Source organism: Diplotaxodon limnothrissa, linkage group LG8 (assembly GCF_057381915.1).
Source record: "Diplotaxodon limnothrissa isolate DT_005_m linkage group LG8, D_limnothrissa_male_GT1.1, whole genome shotgun sequence".
Classification (NCBI taxonomy): domain Eukaryota; kingdom Metazoa; phylum Chordata; class Actinopteri; order Cichliformes; family Cichlidae; genus Diplotaxodon; species Diplotaxodon limnothrissa.
In genome coordinates, this window is record NC_140603.1 from 20,130,759 (window position 1) to 20,148,972 (window position 18,214).

Consider the following 18,214-nt stretch of genomic DNA (forward strand, 5'->3'; position numbering starts at 1 on the left):
CATACAGTCATCATGGGCATGAATTCTTTCATTTTAGGCTTTTAGTTATATTTTTGACTGTTCTTTTCCAGGGTTGAATGATTTTACAGGCTATATGTCTAATGTCTTTAAAAAAAACGAGAATTAAGTGCGCTAGTTTGTCATAAATTGCGACGTTTGTGAGGAGAAAACATAGAGGCAGATGGTGGTGAGCTAATAGTGAAACATTTATTCAGGCTAAGAACCAAAATACAAAATGAAGCATAAAATACAAAAGGAAAACTGAAAGCTTCAACTTACCGGAATCTAAACTGGGAATTAGAGCTAGGGCATACAGGAGCTGGGAGACAAGAGAGGAAGATGACTGACACTCTGACAAAGGGAGACTGAGACAGTATATACACAGGATAGTGATTCGGGTCAGTGGAGACAGTTGGTGAGAACAAAACACGGTGAACCGAATCACAGTCGACAAGACAAGGATGCAAAATTAAAAGAAAAGCAAACAGAACACACCTAGTAAGTAAGTAAAATAGGAAGTGATAATTACACAGGGTGGACACAGACATATAAATGAACTTCACAAGAAACTTGACACAGGAGGAAGAAAAAAATAAGAGACACATAAACTCTAAAGGAATTTAGAACAGAGAACAAGACTAAACACACTACGAGGATTACTACCAGAAATAATATAAATATTACGCAATGTTGGGATCGCATAATAAATAATAAATGAGAGACCATGAATTCAAAACACAAGGTCGACTGACCCAGGGCCATGACTCACAGCTGAATCAGCGTTTCCAAACTTTGGATCCAGTTCTATGGATGGACAGTCTTTATTTGCTTGTTTTGTTTTTGGGTGAATTGGCCCTTTAATGAGCAGAGAGGGCAGATTAGTTTGGTAACCATCCTGAAAAACTATTTGCGACACAGCAGACAAACACCAAACTGTGATTACATGCCATTTAATGTGTAATCGGACATGTAGAAAAGAGCAGACTGTGATTTAATGCAAGAGCTCGACCAATTCTGTCTCTGCATCTGGAATAATTAACAGTTGTGCCTGACAGCACTGCGGTGCCACTTACCCTGTGAAGCTACTGCTATACAAAATAAATGAAAAGACTCTCACAAACAGCTGGAGGAAAGAAACACACTTTCAGCTCAGTTTCAGGGTTTTTTTGTGTCTTTTTTCACCTCTTTGTGATGTCTAAAGACAAGTGTTGGTGCTGTGGATCCCTTTATAGGCATAACTGCCATATGTCCGCCCCTCTGGTGTTTGAACTCCTGCTCTCCTGACCTGCCAAAAAACAAACAAACAAAAAACCAGGAATCACGAGGAAGGTGCATTGGACAGGAAAATAGAAGATTTCGCATGGTTCCTTTGTAGGAGCTTCTCAGTCACTGTGAATTAAAGTACTGTGTCATCTTTCATCTGAAACATGGGGTGAAAAAGGCTAATACAAGTCTGGTAGATGATTTCCAAGGTGCGGATGTCTACAAGAATGTGATTCAAATGCTTTCAAAAAGTTATGTGTTTTTATTGTAATACCTGTACTGATTTTACTAAATCGTACCTGGCATGTGTGATCCATACACTTTTAATTAAAAAGACTAAAACTAACACAATCTATTAAAAAATATACAAAACTATAATAGCTCGAATGGTTGTCCTATCATCCTCAAACACTCAACCATTTAGCAGGCAGATAGCTGTCCCTCCCTGAGCCTTGATCTTGTTAAAACTGAGTTTTTCCTTCCCACTGTTACCAAGTAATTGTTCATAGGGGGTCATCATAGCCTTTGTTGATTGTTTGGGGTCTTTTCTTTATTATTTAAGGGTCTTCACCTTAAATTATAAACCGCCTTAAGGTGACTGTTGTTGTGATTTGGCTCTATACTCATAAAAATTGAGATTAATTGAATTTCAAAACAAACAAACAAATAAAATCTGCTGTATATCAGGTGACTCGAGGACTAACGGGGCCCTATTTAGAGTAGGTTTGGGTACAGGCAATTCAGTGCCACAACCTACTTCAAAGACTTAAACATTATAAATGTAATAATAGCAAAAACAAAATTTGGTATATAATAATATAAAGAAAGCCATGCCACAGTAATGAAAAATGTCAAATTATTTGCATTTTTACAACTTAAACGTAAGCTGAACAAAGATGATTGAGGACATGGCACTTTAGGCTAAGAAAAGGCTAGGGATGGAAAAAGTAAAAATCCATTACCTTGAATACATATAATAGTTTTCTGTAATAGATACAGTTAATAGTGTAAGACAAGCTTTTAGAAATAAACTCTGGCCTGTTTTTTTTACCCATATTATGGTATGTTCGCTCATGGGGAGTATAAAAATAACTGCTAAGTATGGCAGTCATCGGCTGACGACAATTTAAGCAACTAAACTACATTTCCCAGAAATCCCGTGAAGGGGGGAAATGTGTCCGTTGGCAAAATCCGTCCGCCTCCCGATAAATTTATCAGCGGGGAGAGTAGCATACGTGATCCCGACAGCCAGAAGCAAAACTAACAGAGGAGCAGAATAATCGAAAACATTGAGGCTGAAAATACAGGTAAAAACACAGATTAACTGTAATGTAATTTACGGCCTCGTTAATCCCACTAAATCCCTCGTATCTAACTTCGTTCACTAGCTAGCAGGCTGTGTAGCGTTCAGTTCGCTTTATAAAAATAATCCCAGTTGTAGTACAGTTGACCAAAAAAACCCTTAAAGAAACTTTGACATGAATTAAACTAAGAGGAGATGATTACGTAGGCTTCATTGAATATAAGCTGGGCTGATTATTTGTAGTTATTTAAGTAAATTTTTAAATAAATGTTCTTTCCTTTGTTCTTTCTTCCAAGCAGCATGTCAGATGTTTTAATCCAGCGGATAAAGGAGCTGGAGGCTGAGCTGGAGAAGCTCAGGTCCGAGCTGAAAGAGAGCAGTGAAACTGGAGATGTTGAAATGTCATCCAGTCCATCCCTTAATGAAGACTGTAAATCTGATGGGAACACTGGCAGCAGCAAAAAGGAGAGAAAGAAAGCAGGAAAAGATCGTCCTTTTGACTTCTCTGCACACCCCCGGCGCCATGTGGCTCTGCGGCTGGCTTACCTGGGGTGGGCCTATCAGGGGTTTGCAGTCCAGGAGAACACAGACAACACTGTGGAGGCCAGACTCTTTGAAGCCCTGCTAAAGACTCGGCTGATCCAGGACCGCCAGACTTCCAATTACCACCGCTGTGGGCGCACTGATAAAGGAGTCAGTGCTTTTTCCCAAGTGAGTTAGCAGAGATACATATTTTTTACTCATATAATCCTTCTGTCGGATGCCCCCTTTATGAGTTACCACAGCTTATCATCGACCTCCATTTTAACCTGAAAAGACTCTGTACCTTAATACTATTAATAGTTTTTCATGTGGTTAATTTTTCCCCCCGCAGGTCATAACCATCGACTTGCGCTCCACGCAGTTTTGTGCCGGTTTGGGCATCACACTGCCTGAAAATGTTGACGTCAGTACCAAAGCCGCTTCTTCTGCCACCTCTGAGCTTCCATACGTGAAGATGCTGAACAGAGTCCTGCCGCAGGACATCAGGGTCTTGGACTGGGCACCAGTACTGGAGGGTTTCAGCGCACGCTTCGACTGTCAGTCCCGCACGTACCGCTACTACTTCCCCCGAGGATCTCTGGATGTGGTGCTGATGGCGGAAGCTGCTAAAAGGTGGGTGGAGAACACATAAAAGGTAAACACACCTTTAAAACTTAGCCCTTATTTGACAACCTCCTTGCTTCCGGCAGATATGAGGGGACTCATGACTTCAGGAACCTGTGTAAAATGGACGTGGGCAACGGTGTCCTGCAGTTCGAGAGGACCATCTTATCAGCCACAGTCAAGCCTGCGCAGCCTCAGCATGCCTCCAGCACAGACCAGTATGACCTCTTCATATTTGAGATCAAAGGATTAGCCTTCCTTTACCACCAGGTACCAGGAGAGAGTTACTCTACGCTGCTTTCCCTTTACCCTTCATCTCTTGCAAACATTTTTTAATGTGAAAGTTTAGATTTAGAGAAACCGGATCAGAGGATGGAGTTTAAGGTTGAATGGTTTGGTGGTATGTAGTGAATTTTTGGTTATTTCCTTTTATGTGCTGCAGGTACGGTGCATGATGGCGGTGCTTCTGTTGATTGGACAGAAGCTGGAAGCCGCGGATATAATCAATCAGCTCCTGGATGTGGAGAATAACCCCAGGAAGCCCCAGTACAGGTGAACTGACTGCTGTAGAAGTGGTTAAAATATTCAAATAAAAAAAAAATATTTATTATATGAATCTGTGTCATCTTCAGCATGGCAGTAGACTACCCTTTGGTGCTGTACAACTGCCACTTTGAAGGCCTGAGCTGGACGCAGGAGAGTGAAGAGGGGGGCTTTGTCCTGGCTGCACTGCAGCAGCACTGGACCCAGAGCACGGTGAAGGCCCACGTCCTGCAGGGGATGATCCAGGGCTTGGAAGACCGAGGTGAGAAGCTGGATAAGAGAAGTGAAGATTTTTAAGGCATTTAAATAGTTTCTCTCAAGTTATGTTTTGCATAATTTTAGTTGTTTTGTGGTTATTTACTGTATTTTTTTAAATTTTGTCATTTGTGTACATATTTCTATTCTCTTTTTTTGCCTAAATTTTGCTGTTTTATACAGTTCTGATTGTTTAGTGTCACAATGATAATATCGAGTCACGTTTGGGATATTTTGTGTCTACATGTGTTTGTTTTACATGATTTCTGCATCTCATTTCGGTTGTTTTGTGTGTGGATATGAGCTTACAGGCCTCTTTATTAGGTACATGTTGTTCCTTTTACCTTCACAACTGTCATAATTCTTGTGTTATCCTGCTGGAAGTAACCATCAGAAGAAGATGAGTGACCATGGAAGACTGTGGAGTTTAAATAAGGGTCCCAAAGTGTGCCTAGAAAAGATCCTCCACACTATGACACTGTCACCGGTGTGAACCATTGATAGAAGGCAGGATGGATCCATGCTTTTATGTGTTTACACCAAATTCTTATCCAAACATCCATATGTTGCAGCAGAAATCGAGACCCATCAGATCAGACAACATTAATCTAATCTTCTATTGTACAGTTTTGGTGACACCATGTAAAATGTACCCTCAGTTTCCTGTTCTTATCTGAGAGGAGTGGCACTTGGTGTGGGCTTCTGCTGCTGTAGCCCATCTGCTTCAAGGTTTGACTACTTCTACTGGAAAATCCCAGTAAAGTAATTGTTTCTTAAAAACTGAGTCCAGCTCATCTGCCACCAACTACAGTGTTCCCGCTTCTGATGCTCTGTTTAAACGTCAGGGCGTCTTGAATCTGTCTAAATATAATGATTTGCTCCATTGTGATTAGCCGATTAGATATTTGCGCTAACAACCAGTTGTACCTAATGAAGTGGATGTACCTGTATTTCTAGGATGTCAGAGTATTTTTTTTTTTTTTAGGATCTAGGAATGCACCTAGTTGGGCCAGCCAGTTATCTGCTTTGACATGAGTCAAAATGCCTGCTGTGAAAAAACATTGTACAAACTATCTCACTGCTCTTCATCCACAGGAGCTGTGTCCTCCAACCACTGCTGGCTGGTAGAAGGCAGCAGGCAGAGAAATTACCGGCCGCTCCTGGAGCGCCCGTGCTGCGAGAGCCTCGAGTCGAGGATAAATCATTTCGTGAAAAGAGGCAGACTGGAGCGTGAAGAAGGGGAGAATGGAGGCGAAATGATCCACAGGGGAAAAAGATCTAAACATTCAAACATTTCTTCAGAGACGCCAAAACAAAATATGGATTCAAAAGAAGATTAATTTTCTTTAAACTTAAGAAAGGACTTGCAAGATGTATTTTGTAGTAATTTTCAACCATAAATGTTTAATTTTCCTTTTATTTACTACAAACAGCGCACGGATATCTTTGACTCATGCTGGTGCGTGTTTTGCTTTAAAATAAACACATTTTGGAGAAAGATGGACTCGCTGAGTTTTGCTTGACGGGGAACTAAAGCGAGGCGGAACCAACGCTAATAGAAATATGAGATGTCGGGTTAATTAAGAGGTAGCGCCTGTCAGGCTTAGCAGCTAGGTTGTTAGCAGTGAGTAGAATACAGGTGAACTGTAAAGGAGGGCAGTTTCCAGCAGCACCGCTGTCTCCAGCTCATTTGTTGGCTTTCGTGTTGAGCTGGACCCGGTAAAAATGGCGTCGTTGTTGTTTGAGCTCCTTCTGACCTGATTTAACACCTGTGTTAGCCTGTTAGCAGCCCTGGTTGTTGTTTAACGCAACAGCCCCCCCTCTCTAGTGCTTCTGCTTTGCCCGGACTCCCGCTGTATATCCAGCCGGTTTAAGGACACTCTCTCTCTGACAAGGTAAAGCTAAAATTCCCCTGACATGAGTTTGTTTTAATCGCTGTGTCAAACCAACCTGATACTAACAAGAAGCCGCTCTCTGCCGTGTTAAATCGTGAGCGAGTCGTTTCTTTAAAGGTTTTATTTTTGACCGGTGTTTAATAGAGAATAACCTCAAAGCTGACTTTCGAACCAGTCAAACCAGTTTGACTTTGCATAGCCAGGTACTATATGGAGAGTGTAGTTCACCTAATTCCACAGCAGGGGGCGTGTTGTGAAACTTCAAAACCTTTAAAATGAGAAGCTAAAGATATTTCAGTAATTAAATATCTGTTATTTGGTTATAAAGATTGTAATAACTATTTTTATATGTTTATTAACATGTAAAAGTTACTGTAGAGTGCAAAAGTCACCTCTCGTTTAGCATTGGCTTCATTTTTCAACATGAAGAATGATCACACAAACACCGTCAATACAGTGAAAGCATAACTGGATAGAAAAAACACACAAGAGTAGGAACAGTATCAGTCATGGATTGGGCTCCCCGGAGCCCCTTCAACATGATCGAAACAGTGTAGGATCATTTTCATAGAAAACGGAGCAAAACGCAGCCCACATGTAAAGTAGAGCTTTGAATGTCCTTCAAGAGGCCTGGAGAACTATCCCTGGAGACTACTTAAAGAAGTTAGAAGAAAGATTGCCTAAAAACCTTTCATTTTACTAAAAAAAATAGAAGTGAGGGGTGGCACAGTACTATTTGTTTACTCATAACATTTATGGACTTTCTAGAATTTCTTACTGTGTCAGAAATTATGTTATACCCAAACTGGCCCTTTTATTCCATAAGCCATAAAAACGATGACCGTAAATTTGTTATTTTGGGACTCTGGGTAAATACCAATGTTTATTTATTCATTTATTTTATTTATTCTTTGTGTTTATTCTCCAGTTCGTGCTGTTTGTAATAAGTAGCTTTTTAAAGCCTTAATCAGACTATCTTTGAACATTAAGTCAGTGCAACGTTAATGTGACATGGCAGATAAACATCGTCCACTGCTATTAGTAAATGTCATCTTATTCTCTGATAGGCCCACAGCTGTAAACAGGGCCATATCAGTGCATCGCTAGTGTAATTACTTTACTTACTTTGCCTTCATGCATTTTTGTGTTTGTTTGCTTAAAGATGTACCTGGTGGGACTGACAGGAGGCATTGCCTCTGGGAAAAGCACAGTGTCTTCAATGCTGCGGGAGCTTGGATGCCCCATTATTGATGCCGATGTCGTGGCCAGGAAAGGTAGGTGGCTATCTCTCCCCTGCAAACTGTTGACACGGCGAACACAAATTCAACATGAAATACTGGTCAGGGGTGTCATCGAGCTGAAGCCATCTTCAGGCGGCACTCTCTCAGATAACCCCGGCTTATTAGGACGAGCGCTTGCAGAGAGAGCATGAATCATGAAGGATGTCTCTGCTGACTGCAGGGATGATGTTTTAGTTAGACTGCGAAGATAGAAAGGTCACAGAACTAGGTGAAGAGTGCACAGCTGCATGTAGGGGAAATATAAGGCATTAGGCAAATTATTCCATTACACTCGGTGACAAGTCTGTTCCGAATATCATCTCAGCCTCTATTTTTTATGCTGGATTACTGGTCATAAATAAATTTACTTTAATTTTGAACCTGTTACATTGTTTAACTCATTCAAGCTTCCTTTTGTTGTCCGCAGTTGTTGAGCAGCGCACACGTGCCTATTCCTGCATCGTGCACCACTTTGGGCCAGGGATCCTGCTCGAGAACGGCGACATCGACAGGCAGAAGCTGGGCCAAATCATCTTCGCCAGCGAGGAGAAGAGGAAGCTGCTAAACTCCATCACCCACCCAGAGATTCATAAAGCAATGCTCAAAGAGATCCTCTTCTACTTTCTCAGAGGTGAGGGAGGAATCGTGTTTGGCACAAAAGGAAAAAGGGACGATTATCTGCTGTATTTGAGCCAAGGCTGTTTTGCAGTGTAGGTGGCGCAAGAGGCGAGACCAAACTTTCTGCTATTTGCAAGTCAAATGCATGAGATGTTTGAACATTATGATTAAAATGAATTCAGTAAGACACCCATGTCACTCTCTCGGTGCATTCAGTTATTAGCGTCTCAAGGCATCACACATGCCTTTAAATAAACTTCACAAACATCACTTGTTATATGATCTTAAAGCAGTGCCATCACACCTATATGTTGTGCAGACTGGGGCACATGGAGGTTATGATTAAAATGCATGAACTTATGAACACATGTCCATATGTCTTGCACTGCAGGCATTTATCTAACATAAGAAATTCACTCTCACTTTTGTCCGGCTCGTAATAAAAAAACAAGAAAGAAACAAGTTGGCGCCTTTACTTAACGTTGCTGTTTGCACCCATAAAACTTTGTGTTTATAGCAATACTCTCATGGTTTTTGTTCTTTTCTTTGTCTCTTATTGTTACTTGAGGGGTCATAGTTGTAAACACTGTTGTCACATGGAGCCAGATTAACACAAGGTTAAGTGTACTGGCAGCAGAGTGGCCGATTTTAAAAACAAAGATAAAACTATACTATGGGAAAAATATGGAGAGGTTAAACACTCAATAGCTACTGTTGCCTTCTACACAGTAGCTTAGTATTAAGAGTGCTATGTCCATCTTTTACATACAGTCTGTAATGTTGACTTCTTTCTCTCTCACTAGGGTACCGCTACGTGGTTCTGGATGTGCCACTTCTCTTTGAAACCAGACGGCTCACTCGGTTTCTGAACCACACTGTTGTAGTTTACTGGTAAGCACACTGCTCATTTTTTCCTGTTACCTTAGAGTCTCGTTTTGGGGCTGTTAACAGTATTAATTTTTGAAGTCGTTAAGCATTTTTGTTTGTTTTGACAGTAAGTGGCCTTTAAAACCAGCTTTTTCTGCTTCCTATTGATGTGATTCACTGCCAGTGGACCTTTTTTAACAAGGCACAATGAATGCACCATAAATAACCTCCATCGTCTGTTCCCTTTCAGTGACCCTGCCACTCAGCTTTCGCGCTTGATGCAGAGGGACGGCCTGACCCAGGAGCAGGCTGAGCAGCGTGTGGCCGCGCAAATGCCGCTCAATGAAAAGCGTGGCTTGGCCAATCATGTTATTGAGAATTCAGGCGGCCGGGAGGACACCCACCGGCAGGTCCTGCGGCTCCACACAAAGCTAGAGGACTCTATGGACTTCCTCCTAGTCAGGGTCATTGCCATTGTTGCCACTGCAGGTTTGGGTGGGCTGCTGCTCTATGCTGCAAAGATACTTTTGTCCTAACAGAGGAAAGAAAGATGAGTGAGGGCGGGAGGTTTTTAGTCCAAGAAGTGGTCAAATATGAGGGTGTGAATAGAAACAGGCAAAAAGCAGGTCGGCGGTATCGATGCAATTTACTGTGAAATTAGTTTCACAGCACCTACCACTACAGCGCAGCCGTATGGCGTGCTCTGCTGACAGTTAACACGGACTTACATTACTGACAAAACTTGCACTGGCAAATGTGGTTTAGTGTGAAAGGCTTCTCTGTGCAATTTGTGTTGGTTTCACTCAGAGAGAAACAATTATATGAAGGCGACACAGTCAAGCCTCACTTGCTGTACAGCTCCTACATCTTTGCTCATTTACGAGAGTGATTTTCTCAGCTGTGACGGAAGAGCGGAGCTTAAATTGCTGGTAAATCTTCATTTTTGTGTAGCAGCGCATGCTAAACATAACTAACCTTAAAAAAAACAAGAAGTCCAGAAAGATTATTGAAAACTAAGAGATTTTATTTTGTTACACCTTTTACACCATATTAGATTATCCAGTTTTTGAAATGTTTTACTGTTTTACTTTTTAATCTGTAGAGACATTAAGAGAGCAAAGGAACAAGTAACAATGGTGAATGTCCCTAAAGCAAGCATATTAATTGGACGCCACCTCTCTCTACTTCTGTCCCCAGTGCTGGGTATGTTTTAAACTATTATACATGTCAGAGAAATAAATGGTTAAATCGGAATAATGTGACGCAGAATATGTAAAGATTGTGATATGAAGATTTATGAGAGAATGTCTTTGACAATCCATTTTTAATGGGAACAGTAACAGATTTGCTATTTATCACTGTATTTTCTTACACTTGAAGTTCTCCTCTGTACATACGGAGTGTGGGATTTTTTTTTTCTTTGCACCTTTCAACTAAAATAATACATTTGTAATCTAATATGCTTAAGTTAAATAAAAACGATCCAGCACCTCTGTTTTAAAGTAGCTGGTATCAGATGCTGTCTGTCACTGTGTTTTCATTGCTTCATTATGTTTTAAATTAGGCCCCAATAATAGACACTCACTGGTCACTTTGTTAGGTACGCCTTGCTAGTACTAGATTTGACCCCCTCTTGCTTTCAGAACTGCCTTAATTCTTTGTAGCATAGATTCAACAAGCTGCTGGAAGCATTCTTCAGAAATTTTGGTCCATGATGGCATCAGACAGTTGCTGCAGGTTTGTCAGCTGTACATCTGTGATGTGAATCTACTGTTCCACCACATCCCAAAGGAGCTCTGGAGACTGTGGAGACCACTTGAGTACAGTGAATAAGAAACCAGTTTGAAGTTTTGTGACTTGACTCGCTATCCTGATAGCAGCAGATTCAGTTCAATTCAATGGTGGGTACCCTGTGGTCATAAACTGGTGAAATGGTCAGCAGCAATAATTAGGCTGAGGCACTGAAACAATGCTCAGTTGGCTTCAAGAGGCCCAAAGTGTGCTAAGACATACTGTTCACAGTATAACATCGCCTGCAGCAGCCTGAAGTACTTATACAGGGCAGGATGGTGTTAAGGTTCAAACATTGAGGAAGGAGAGTACAAACAACCATGGTCCAAGAGCTTGGTCAAACAATTGATTTTAATGAAATACACGCGTGGGAAGACCAGCTCCGTTCGCAGACAGGGCTGATCTCCGACTTAATCAAAGCATAAACAGATATTTTATACCATCAGGGCTTGAATTTAATGAGGCCCCCTCAACGTCAGATCTATTTCATACATAGGTCAGATCAAAACCACAATGACTTTTAACACCGTTAAAAAGAACATTGTCTCCGTCTCCACGCCAGGTGCTTCCTGTCCCTTCTGACTTCTACTTCTTGTCTAGAACACCAGACACTCATCTTGCAAGAAACTGTTCCTCTTTTTGCAGAGACAACAAGAAACTGTTCCTCTTTCGCAGTTGCGAGCAAACATAACTAACCTCTCACCTATAAATGATTCTCTCTAACTGAGTGTGTGTGTGTGTGTACAGTGGGGCAAAAAAGTATTTAGTCAGCCACAGATTGTGCAAGTTCCCCCACCTAAAATGATGACAGAGGTCAGTAATTTGTACCAGAGGTACACTTCAACTGTGAGAGACAGAATGTGAAAAAAAAAAATCCATGAATCCACATGGTAGGATTTGTAAAGAATTTATTCGTAAATCAGGGTGGAAAATAAGTATTTGGTCAATAACAAAAATACAACTCAATACTTTGTAACATAACCTTTGTTGGCAATAACAGAGGTCAAACGTTTACTATAGGTCTTTACCAGGTTTGCACACACAGTAGCTGGTATTTTGGCCCATTCCTCCATGCAGATCTTCTCGAGAGCAGTGATGTTTTGGGGCTGTCGCCGAGCAACACGGACTTTCAACTCCCGCCACAGATTTTCTATGGGGTTGAGGTCTGGAGACTGGCTAGGCCACTCCAGGACTTTCAAATGCTTCTTACGGAGCCACTCCTTTGTTGCCCGGGCGGTGTGTTTTGGATCATTGTCATGTTGGAAGACCCAGCCTCGTTTCATCTTCAAAGTTCTCACTGATGGAAGGAGGTTTTGGCTCAAAATCTCACGATACATGGCCCCATTCATTCTGTCCTTAACACGGATCAGTCGTACTGTCCCCTTGGCAGAAAAACAGCCCCATAGCATGATGTTTCCACCCCCATGCTTCACAGTAGGTATGGTGTTCTTGGGATGCAACTCAGTATTCTTCTTCCTCCAAACACGACGAGTTGAGTTTATACCAAAAAGTTCTACTTTGGTTTCATCTGACCACATGACATTCTCCCAATCCTCTGCTGTATCATCCATGTGCTCTCTGGCAAACTTCAGACGGGCCTGGACATGCACTGGCTTCAGCAGCGGAACACGTCTGGCACTGCGGGATTTGATCCCCTGCCATTGTCGTGTGTTACTGATGGTGACCTTTGTTACTTTGGTCCCAGCTCTCTGCAGGTCATTCACCAGGTCCCCCCGTGTGGTTCTGGGATCTTTGCTCACCGTTCTCATGATCATTTTGACCCCACGGGATGAGATCTTGCGTGGAGCCCCAGATCGAGGGAGATTATCAGTGGTCTTGTATGTCTTCCATTTTCTGATGATTGCTTCCACAGTTGATTTTTTTCACACCAAGCTGCTTGCCTATTGTAGATTCACTCTTCCCAGTCTGGTGCAGGTCTACAATACTTTTCCTGGTGTCCTTCGAAAGCTCTTTGGTCTTGGCCATGGCGGAGTTTGGAGTCTGACTGTTTGAGGCTGTGGACAGGTGTCTTTTATACAGATGATGAGTTCAAACAGGTGCCATTCATACAGGTAACGAGTGGGGGACAGAAAAGCTTCTTACAGAAGATGTTACAGGTCTGTGAGAGCCAGAGATTTTCCTTGTTTGAGGTGACCAAATACTTATTTTCCACCCTGATTTACGAATAAATTCTTTACAAATCCTACCATGTGGATTCATGGATTTTTTTTTTCACATTCTGTCTCTCACAGTTGAAGTGTACCTTTGGTGCAAATTACTGACCTCTCTCATCATTTTAAGTGGGGGAACTTGCACAATCGGTGGCTGACTAAATACTTTTTTGCCCCACTGTATATGTCGTCCTCAAATGCTCTCTCATCTCACCTGTTGCACTTCTGACCTTTCACCAGAACAGAGGCTCATCCTTACATGTAATCCTCAGAATAACCTGCACTTAGACTCTGCTTTCGGTTTCAGTTCTTCAAAAGGCACACTCTGCAAACCTGCAATTTCCTGTCAGCCTGTGGCTTTAGTCTTTCTGAAAGACGCACACTGTTTAAACATCTGAATGCAATATCAATACTGTAGATTATATTATTAATCTGGACAATAGCAGTAAAATAATTTCCCTGATCTCCACAATGGATTATTTTTTTTATGTTCACACCAAATTCTGACAATATTTTTCCAACCCTCTATTGTCCAATTTTAGCAAGTCTGTGCAAACTGTAGCCTCAGTTTTTTGTTCTTAGCTGACAGGAGTGGGACCTGATATTGTTATGTTTCTGTAGTCCTTCTCCAGTCCAACCATTTTCCTCTTACTTCTGTGTGGCGAAATCTCAGTAGGTCAGTAGTTTGTGAAATATTTAGGTTCAAAAGTGGTTTTTATTTTAAATTATTCACTAAGCAAAGGTAAAACGTTGGTATCCAAAAGAGCATAAAGGCAAAAGGTGTTGTCTCCTTAAAATCAGCCTCAGGCATGCCTTTATTCACACCTCATTAGCAATTAGGCCCAAGCAACACAAGAGAATAGGCGTTCCTGAGTGGCGTGACATAACAATGTAAAAGCAAACAGCTGTGACATCAAAAATGTCCCTACACTTCCCGTAAGCCTGACAGGGGGATAACTCTGATGACATCATTATGACAGAATCAGGGAGAGCCTTGAAAACTTCCTCATGAGCTGGGTTTTTCCACACACACATAAAGAATTAAATATGTGTGTGTGTGGCGAAGACCATCAACATGTGTATCAAATCAAAACATTAAATCAGATATGTGATACCAGAAACAGGAATTTCTTTTTAACCAATCAAAATTTGTATGATTGTACAAAACTGAGTGACTAATCCTTGCTGCCCAAGCCTCTGTAGTAATGAATATAAATCCCATTGACTGTACTTAAATTGATCATCGTTTAATCGCATTTCTTTGGCCGGACACTTTGACATTGGCATTCCTCATGTAAAAGAAATCCCACAGGAAACGCGTTGGTGACAGGTCTTCAGGAGAAGAAATAATGACCCTATTGGACAGCCGTGATGTCCTTGCTGCTGTTCACATAATTCAGGCCCACAGGCAGGTGTGGTGACATCATCCTGGCAATGAGGTCCCACAAGCCTGCATGGCTCACTTGGCTCCATCCAAAGCCTGTACTGGTCTGCTTTTTGTTTTCGTCAAGCCATTGCAGAATTAATGCAAAGTGACTCAGGCTGCAGCACGCGGGGGCAGCGAAATAAAGGCTGCATGGCCACACATTCGGATGTGCAAAGTACACAATGCACACGCTCACACCTGCATTTTGTTCATACGATAAAACACAATGACCGTGTCCTAGTCAGGCTGAGGTTCTCTATTAGTCAGAGCCATGACAAAGAAGCGACGTCTATTTTAGGATGCTTTATTTTTTAAAAACTTGGCTTCGTCATGATCCAATTGGGGGTAACATGCTTTACTGGGCAGCCAGCTGTTCACCAGAGATTTCCAAGTGTGTCTTTTCTCAGTCCCTTTCTCCGACACAGAGGCCAGATGTAGAGCGTGGAGGGAAGACTATATCTGTACCAGCGAGTGTGAATGCTCCAGGCGGAAAAGGGTGGCGTGAATATAAATTGGGTTTAATTCTGAAAGTGTCAAGCTACGGGGCGAAAGTCTTAAGTTGCTTTGATTCACTTTGTGAAAGTGCATGGATCCAGGCACTTCCTGCTGCTTTATTGTGCGTTGTGGGTCCTTTCCAGGAGCAGAGCAAATAATTTTCTAATGGCAGGGGGTAAAGACTTTTAAATCTCACCATCGTGTTCAGAGAGTTGGCCCATGGCACCATAGTGTGTCGACATTTTGAAATCTCCTGTCTGAGTGGTTTTTCATCATTCTCCTCGCATATTGCCGCAAGGGGAGGCAGAACAGCTCGGGCAAAGGCAAACAAGAGAAACAGCTTTGCACTAAACTCGACTAAAACTCTGGTTAATTGAATGTCTAAACTAATTTTTGAAAAAAGCCTAATAAAGATGCTTGAGTGTTTTCTACCAGACAGGCTATCTAGGACATGTTTAATGCTGCTGAGAAGGTTTATTTTAACCCCAACTATTATCTTTTCATAAACCCTGTCATGGTCCTGGGCCATGTGGGCCCAGTATTCTTAGTTTTCATGTATTTTTGTATTTTGTTCTTTATTTAGGCCATGCTTCCTGGGTTGATCTGTTACGTTGTTCCTTATGTGTTTTCCCTTCGTGACTCTTACCCCCTGTGTGCCCCTCTGTGTATTTTTGAGCCCTCGTCTCTCTTTGTGTTTTATTCTATGTTTTTCCCCAGCCCGTTATGTCTGCGTTCTCCCCGTGCTCTCTCTCCTCCTGTTTGAACCTCTGTGTACTTCCTGTTTTACTTTGCCCATCTCCCATCAGTGTTACGTTCACTCCTGCCGTGTCTTGTTATGATTATCAGTGTCACCTGTGTTCCCCGTGTGCATCCACTTCCCCTGATCATCCCTCATGTGTATTTAGTCTCTGTGTTTCATACAGTCTGTGTCGCGTCGTCTGTGTTCCCACCCTCCATGTTTCCATGCCCGGTCTGTTGTATTCATAGCCTTACCTTAGTTCATTCCCAGTTTAGGTTTCTGTTTAGTTATTGCTTTTGAGCTGCCCTTATTCTTGTTTGTTTCTCTTGCGTTACCAGCCACAATAAAAGGCTCGCTTTTGTTTAAAGTTTACTCCCGTGTCACTCGTGTCCGCACCTGAGTCCTCCACGCACTCTCCACACGGTCTGTCACAGCGGACCGTGACAAACCCAACCAAGCAGTTTGCTTCCCCCACCAAACTGGGACTGAAAGCTGAAAGCAATTTAAAAACTAAATGAATTTCTTGGACTAAATACCTGACAGGTTTCAGAAGAACAGGTTCAGTAACATCCTTGGCAGTCATTGTTATGATGCTGTTATATGCTCATCTATATTTTTAGAAGCAAGACAAAATACGCGTGTGAATGAGAGAGAGACGGGTGTAGCAGTGAAGCTGCGAGAGATGAGGTACTGAAGGTGGATGAGTGTAAGTACCTGAAGTCAATCATCCAAAGCAACAGAGAGTCTGCAAGAGAGCGCAGGGTGGAGTGGGTGGAGACGAGCTTTACAAGGCGGTAGTAAGACCTGTTATGATTTTTGGTTTGGAGGCAATGGTACTAATAAAAAGACAGGAAGCGTGAAGGATGGAGAAGATAAATACATATCAAAGGGACGGCTCAGGTTGATCAGTTTGGAGACAAAGTTAAAGAGGCAAGGCTGAGATGATGTTGACATGTGCGGAGGAGAGGTAGCGGCTATACTGGACAGAAGATGTTGGATACGGAGCTGCCAGGCAGAAGGAAACTGTTGTTAGCGGTGTTATGAATCAAGGGAAAAATATTGTAATTTCTTTCAAGCTCTCTGTGATATGGCTTCTGGAAAAATAATGCTAAAAGCAGACTACTCAGGCAGGCTAAATAAATAAAATCTCAAAAGAAATAAAACTGCAGAAGCCAAAGGATTTTGTGCGCATACAAAGGGGTGATTGGTGGTCAGGTGAGAAGAAGGTGTGGAAACAATCAGTCGCAGAAAAAACTAATCAAGTCAGATTTTCATAAAGGAGGGAACAGAACAAAACCTGGAAGTAAAACCAAAGTGAGACATGAGAAAAGAAATGCACAAAGAAAAACAGGAGGCAAATAACTAACACAGAGAGAGCGAGAAGGGCTAACACTGAAAGCAGGAGAAACCAAAAACAGCAATAAATATCCTTGGAACATGACATCAAACATCATAAATAGATTTTCCTTTTAAAACTATACCAAGAATCAACTGATGATTTGATGATGATAAAATGCAGCGTGACAAAAAAGTGAATCTGGGAAACCCACAAAGCCAGTGCTGCTTCCACTCTTGCTTAACTGCAAAAGCCGCAAATGTAGTTCGACACCAACGGGTAGAAAGAACTGGCCTGAGAAACCGTAACGGCTGCAGCGTTCTTGAACCCTGGCATCTAGTGTCATATTGAGGAAAGGCCCACTCGCAGCGCTTACGCAGCCTGTTGTCAGGCTGCATCCACGAGATTGCGGTGAGGTGAAGAGACAGGCAACACGCCAGCGGAGCGTCTCCAGCCACATGACTCAACCTGTCCCTGCGCGTTAGCCTGGCTCAGTCAGGGCCATGAGGGAACAAGGCCGTTGGTATTGAGTCACTGACACAGCGGACAGTCCTTACATCAAGCATGACGATGGGGGAAGCGGGGGAAGCTTTGCATGTTGTCACGTTCTCGCCACGAATTACTGGCACGAGGGGTTTCATCCATATATACAAATCTACTATAATGCAACATGATGATTCTGTGCATGCACTCTCTGTCCGTCCTCCATCCTGCGTTATGCTTCTTTATCCCGCTTACCACTTTCTTATAAGTTAAGTAACATTGCACATTGTTATTATTTATTCTAGCCATATTGTGATTCTGAAAAGCTATTTTTATAGTCACATCTGTGTTTGTGAAATTCTTAATTTTGAGAAAAAACTATGAATTTTGACTATTCAAAAAAATTTCCCCATTTTTTCAGTTTTCTTTTTTTACACCCAGTCATGTTTCTGACCTGTTGCCAGTTGACTTAATTAGTTGCAAAGTGTCCCTCTAGCTGTTTCTTGTGAGGAAGACTCGTTTTTCCAGACCTTTGTTGCCGTTTCCCATCTTTCTTTTAGTTGTGTTGCTGCCATTAAATTCAAAATAAACTCATATTTTACT

General features: G+C 42.0%; 2 protein-coding genes across 2 annotated transcripts; both read left to right on the forward strand.

Annotated features, from left to right (window-relative positions):
- Positions 1-2,489: 2,489 nt before the first annotated feature.
- pus3 (pseudouridylate synthase 3) lies at positions 2,490-5,866 on the forward strand. The gene is made up of 7 exons (XM_085360804.1): positions 2,490-2,570; positions 2,866-3,277; positions 3,441-3,721; positions 3,799-3,982; positions 4,155-4,264; positions 4,345-4,517; positions 5,606-5,866. The coding sequence occupies exons 2-7, from the start codon at positions 2,867-2,869 to the stop codon at positions 5,848-5,850; spliced, it is 1,404 nt and encodes a 467-aa protein (XP_085216930.1). The 5' UTR covers positions 2,490-2,570; position 2,866; the 3' UTR covers positions 5,851-5,866.
- A 248-nt stretch (positions 5,867-6,114) lies between these two features.
- dcakd (dephospho-CoA kinase domain containing) lies at positions 6,115-10,590 on the forward strand. The gene is made up of 5 exons (XM_085360805.1): positions 6,115-6,405; positions 7,568-7,679; positions 8,113-8,316; positions 9,107-9,194; positions 9,421-10,590. The coding sequence occupies exons 2-5, from the start codon at positions 7,568-7,570 to the stop codon at positions 9,704-9,706; spliced, it is 690 nt and encodes a 229-aa protein (XP_085216931.1). The 5' UTR covers positions 6,115-6,405; the 3' UTR covers positions 9,707-10,590.
- Positions 10,591-18,214: the final 7,624 nt, after the last annotated feature.